Genomic DNA, 6,126 nt, shown 5'->3' with positions numbered 1-6,126 from the left:
CTAATATATTATCTGGATAGGGTATAGGGCATAAGATAAGATAAGATAATCCTTTATTGTCCACAAATGGGGAAATTTCATTGATACAACGCAGGTAGATACAGTGGAAAAGGACGAATAACAGATTATGGCTCATGGATCTAATATATTATCTGGATAGGGTATAGCTCATGGATCTAATATATTATCTGGATAGGGTATGGCTCATGGATCTAATATATTATCTGGATAGGGTATAGCTCATGGATCTAATATATTATCTGGATAGGGTATGGCTCATGGATCTAATATATTATCTGGATAGGGTATAGCTCATGGATCTAATATATTATCTGGATAGGGTATGGCTCATGGATCTAATATATTATCTGGATAGGGTATAGCTCATGGATCTAATATATTATCTGGATAGGGTATAGCTCATGGATCTAATATATTATCTGGATAGGGTATAGCTCATGGATCTAATATATTATCTGGATAGGGTATGGCTCATGGATCTAATATATTATCTGCATAAGGTATGGCTCATGGGTCTAATGTATTATCTGGATAGGGTATGGCTCATGGATCTAATATATTATCTGCATAAGGTATGGCTCATGGGTCTAATATATTATCTGGATAGGGTATAGCTCGTGGATCTAATATATTATCTGGATAGGGTATGGCTCATGGATCTAATATATTATCTGGATAGGGTATAGCTCGTGGATCTAATATATTATCTGGATAGGGTATAGCTCGTGGATCTAATATATTATCTGGATAGGGTATAGCTCATGGATCTAATATATTATCTGGATAGGGTATAGCTCATGGATCTAATATATTATCTGGATAGGGTATGGCTCGTGGATCTAATATATTATCTGCATAAGGTATGGCTCATGGGTCTAATATATTATCTGGATAGGGTATGGCTCGTGGATCTAATATATTATCTGGATAGGGTATGGCTCATGGATCTAATATATTATCTGCATAAGGTATGGCTCATGGGTCTAATATATTATCTGGATAGGGTATGGCTCGTGGATCTAATATATTATCTGGATAGGGTATGGCTCGTGGATCTAATATATTATCTGGATAGGGTATGGCTCATGGATCTAATATATTATCTGCATAAGGTATGGCTCATGGGTCTAATATATTATCTGGATAGGGTATGGCTCGTGGATCTAATATATTATCTGGATAGGGTATGGCTAGCCGCAGTGGCCAGTCCTTAGAGCAGCCGACAGGGAAAGAATAAAGTCTAAAGTCTAAGACGTACAACTACAGTGGGTGGCAGTAATGTAACACTTGGATACCAACACCAAAGAAAAAGAAGAAGACTTCATATTCAGACTTTGTTCTTTAGACCACCAACCCTAACCCGTTCTTTAGACCACCAACCCTAACCCCCTCCGCTGCCGGCCGCCTTTAAAAGCAACAACAACATTGGTCAGCACGATTACATGGTACGTAAGCCTACTAACTTCCGGGCCACGGTCCTCGAAGAGCTAAAGGCTAACTGGAAACATGCGCCACTGAGCAGCTACTATTGACTTGTATGGACCACCATCATTGGGCCTGGGGGCAAGGTTGCAACACATATACATATATTTACCACTTTAGTAAATCTTGCTTCTCTTCACTTTTATCACTGCAGGTCCACGACCTTCACACACAGACTGCTTTCTGCGCGGTGCTGATTCGTTGATGTTGTGTCACTTTTAATGGTGGTTGGCAGTCGACTGAAATGATGCATTCTCCACCACCTACTGTAGTTGTACGTCTTCAAAGTGTGTGTTTTACGCCAAAGTGTGTGTTTTACGTCTTCAAAGTGTATGTTTTACGCCATACCGTAAAGAAAAAAGAGAGAGAGAAAGAGAAAGCATATGCCACATTTGGCATGTTTACCATTGGTCTCAGGGGTGGCTCTCCACAGCCGCATCGAGTTTTCTATGAAGGCTCTTAGATTCCTATTGAAGTTGTACATTTCTTCTTCTTCTTCTTCTTCTTCTTCTTTGGTGTTTTATTCACGCCAGACTTTATTCCTTAGACTTCATTCCAGCTGGCCTTCTTCCATGCCAAACTTGTTGCTGTTGTTGTTGTTGTATGGCGGCTGGTATCCAAGTGTTACAATACCGTCAGACTTTATCCTTTAGATTTTATTCTTAAAAAGACTTAGACTTCATTCTTCAGTTCAAAGCCCACGAGTTCAAAGCACATGTCATGCATTCAGTGATGCTTGAGTCATGTGCTTTCTTCTTCTTTCTTTATGACAGTTGGTATCCAAGCACATATATATATATATATATATATATATATATATATATATATTATACATGAACGTTTGTACTTCCAAAGGCATCTCACAATAACAAAGGCATCTCATGACCTCTTGGGCTTTGTCAAAGCACTGGAGGTCAAAGCACTGGAAGAACAACTTTAAGGACTACGACAAAGTATGGGGAATAAAGTCTGGCGGTAATGCAACACTCGGCTGTCGACTGCCATAAAACAATAACAACAGCAACAACAACAGTCTAAGGAATAAAGTCTGGCGGTAATGCAACACTCGGATGCCAACCGCCATAAAACCACAACAACAACAACTTCCAAAGCAATGGAATAAGAATTTTTAAGGACTACGACAAAGTCTGAGGGGAGGAAGAACTTCTATAGGATACAAGAACAAAGGCATCTCATGACCTCTTGGGCTTTGTCAAAGCACTGGAAGTCAAGGCACTGGAAGAAGAACTTTTAGGACTACGACAAAGTCTAAGGAATAAAGTCTGGCGATAATGCAACACTCGGATGCCAACCGCCATAAAGCAAGATAAGATAAGATATTCCTTTATTGTCCCACATGGGGAAATTTCATTGGTGCAACGCAGGAAGATACAGAGGTAGATACAGAAGAACAGATCACTTATAGGAAGTCTGAAAAACACTTTCAGTAGAAAATCTCCTATAAACAAAAACAAATAAATAAATACATAAATACCATTGCATGTGATCACGACAGTAATTGCACATAAATATGTGTCACGACAGCACATGGATTGCACATGAATTTCACAATAATTGCACATGAATCACAACAGTAATTGCACATATGACAGAATTGCACATCAGTATTAGGTTAGGTCAGTATTGCGAGTGTTCAGGACTAACAGTGTTTGTTATAAAGTCTTTTCTCAATTTTTGCAATTATATCTTATTCTTTAATTAAAATTAAGCTAGTGTACCTTTATCAAATTAACAAAAGTCATGGTTCATTGTTTTGATATGGGGCACCTGGCCTTCATAGCCTGGTCCATGTTGTTTTCTTTGGGGAAATTTCCAGTAAATGTATTTTAAGCCTTTAAGTTCTAGAGACGTGATTTATTTAATACCAAGAGGTGACAAACAACCTCCTACACAATAATCCTCTTAAAGATGTGGGGAAGAATAAATCGTCGTCAAGACTTGGGATTGGCACGATTTAGAGTCAAATCACATGTTACTTAAGGCTTAACATACCTCAAAACAAGTCTGGCGGTAATGCAACACTTGGATGCCAACCGCCATAAAACAACAACAACAACAACAACAACAACAACAACAACAACAACGATATGATCAAAAGTGAAAACGTTTAATCAATGTAGGCTATAGGTAACTATACTATGTAAGCTTTGTGTGTACACAGGAAAAACATAAAACGGCTTCAGAACTAAGATATCAAGCAAAAAACAACTGAGTAATCCTCATGTGGCCCGTGCGTGCTGGGGGTCCGGGGGTCTGGGGGTCCGAGGGTCCGGGGGTCTGGGGGTCTGAGGGTCTGAGGGTCCGGGGGTCTGAGGGTCTGAGGGTCTGAGGGTCCGGGGGTCTGAGGGTCTGAGGGTCCGGGGGTCTGGGGGTCCGGGGGTCTGAGGGTCTGAGGGTCTGAGGGTCCGGGGGTCTGGGGGTCCGGGGGTCTGGGGGTCTGAGGGTCCGGGGGTCCGGGGGTCTGGGGGTCCGGGGGTCCGGGGGTCTGGGGGTCTGAGGGTCTGTGGCGGTCTGGCGGGGATCATCCCTCACACCGGGATATCCCTCCTGATCCCGGCTACGTGCATAATTCAACTCCCCAAAGGACATAAGTGTGCCCGCCAGAGCCGAGCGCAGGATATAAAGCCAAGGTGCGCCACTCTGGCTCAGTCTGCGCCACAGTCTCGTTACGCACAGAGTCAGTGTCTGTCCTGCCGCAACACCAGAGCAAAGAGAGTCTTATCCGTCGGAAACTTCTACGGTGACAATGTCGGCGCTGCAGGCCGTCCCGTTCATGAAGCCGCTGTTCATGCGCTCTCCTCAGGGCCGCAGACACACGCTTCCCGCCAGTGAGTTTCGGTCCCTCAGCCCTGAAGACGCGATCAGCGTGTTTGAGATCGAGAGAGAAGGTGAGATAAAGACCTGTCTATTCGTGTTTGCCTTTTGGCTCAAACTTCAAACAAATAGGAAACAAGATGATATATAATTATTGGGCCAGACCACTGCCTCTGGGCTCATAATTGAACATTGATAGTATTTTTAATATTTATTTTATTTTACTTGATCTATTCTTTAACCGTGTTAAATTGTGCGATGCACTGACATTTATTCTTACTCTCAGCTTTCATCTCGGTGTCTGGAGAGTGTCCTCTTCACCTGGACGAGGTGCGTCACTTCCTCACACTTTGTCCTGAGTTGTCTCTTGGCTGGTTTGAAGAAGGACGTCTGGTGGCTTTCGTCATCGGTTCACTGTGGGACCAAGAGCGGCTTAACGAGGTACCGTCCTGCAGCACAATCTGACCCACTCAAATGTGTTTACAATAATTCGTTGTAGTAGAGGTCTGCCACCTGCTCGTCTCCATGGAGATGTAATTACTTTGCCTCGAATGTTCCACAGTATAGCATTAAACTTCAATCTCCATGGGAACACCAGGCCACGTTACTGGTCAGATCTGTGTTGTGCAATAAAAACACCTCGATAAAAAAAAAACACCTCGATAATCGATTAAAAGCATTATAGTTACATGTTGTACAAAGGTCTCAAACCCTTTCTCATCAAGATCACATTTATTCATTTTGAACAACACATGAACATCACAGTAAAAAACTACGTTACAAATATTTTTCATCTGCCGTCCGACACCCATCAGAAAAGTTACACAGAGCAACTTTAACTGTACTCAAGCATATAATGGCAGTGTTATTATTTCTACTTTGCAGGATGCCTTGACCCTCCACAAGCCTCATGGGACCACTGTCCACATCCACGTGCTGGCTGTACATCGGACGTTTCGTCAACAGGGCAAAGGCCCCATCCTGATGTGGAGATACCTGCAGTACCTCCGCTGCTTGCCCCACGTTCATCGCGCCGTGCTCATGTGCGAGGACTTTCTGGTTCCCTTCTACCAGAAATCTGGATTTAGGGCTCAGGGACCTAGTGAGATCAAAGTGGGACCACTCACTTTCACAGAGATGTTTTACCCTGTCCAGGGCCATGCCTATATGCGCAGAAACAGTGGATGCTGAAGTGGACATGGGCCCAAAGCACAATTCTTCTGAGCAGCATCATCTTACTAAAGTACTTTGCATGAACTTCCACTTCAGAGTGTCGAAATAATCTGCTGCTAACATCTGAATGGACAATATTCAGAAAGTGACGAATGTAAAAATGCATATGTTTAAATGGTAGTGTATGTAGAATTCATATTTCAACTTTCATGAACTTGACCCGTGTGTGTCCCCAGAAAGATTTGAGAAAAAACATGTTCAAATGAAACGTAACTGAAATGTAGCTGAGAACGATTGTAATGTTGATGTATTCTTCATTACAAAACATTATTGATGGCCAAGTTATTTGTGTTTACATTTTGATGAAGAGGCTGATTAAACCATAAGAAAGCAGAATCAGCTTCACACATGGCTCTAGTTTGAGTTGCCAATTAAAAGGTGAAATTTAGTTGGTTAAAAATGAAAAATCCTCTCTATAAAGACCAGCACCTGAGCGTGGGAATGATGGTGGTAAACAGTAGTTTGTAGATCAGTAACATACCCTTCCTCATCAAGCATGAATAACCCAAAATGTGGCAGATGATTTTAAAGCGTTTATTCTCTTATAGTTAATGA

The 6,126-nt window shown here is 42.0% G+C and overlaps 1 protein-coding gene across 1 annotated transcript; it reads left to right on the top strand.

Annotated features, from left to right (window-relative positions):
* Positions 1 to 4,265: 4,265 nt before the first annotated feature.
* On the top strand, positions 4,266 to 5,867 carry aanat1 (arylalkylamine N-acetyltransferase 1). Its single transcript, XM_072462910.1, has 3 exons — positions 4,266 to 4,412; positions 4,625 to 4,779; positions 5,224 to 5,867. Exons 1-3 carry the CDS (start codon positions 4,271 to 4,273, stop codon positions 5,527 to 5,529), a joined length of 603 nt encoding a protein of 200 aa, XP_072319011.1. The 5' UTR covers positions 4,266 to 4,270; the 3' UTR covers positions 5,530 to 5,867.
* The last annotated feature ends 259 nt before the right edge of the window (positions 5,868 to 6,126 follow it).

The sequence above is a fragment of the Eucyclogobius newberryi genome, unplaced genomic scaffold, assembly GCF_026437365.1.
Source record: "Eucyclogobius newberryi isolate DKJ021-1_F unplaced genomic scaffold, fEucNew1.0.hap1 SCAF_4, whole genome shotgun sequence".
Classification (NCBI taxonomy): Eukaryota; Metazoa; Chordata; class Actinopteri; order Gobiiformes; family Gobiidae; genus Eucyclogobius; species Eucyclogobius newberryi.
Note: the sequence above shows the minus strand (reverse complement) of the source record. Positions and strands in the feature narration are given on the sequence as shown.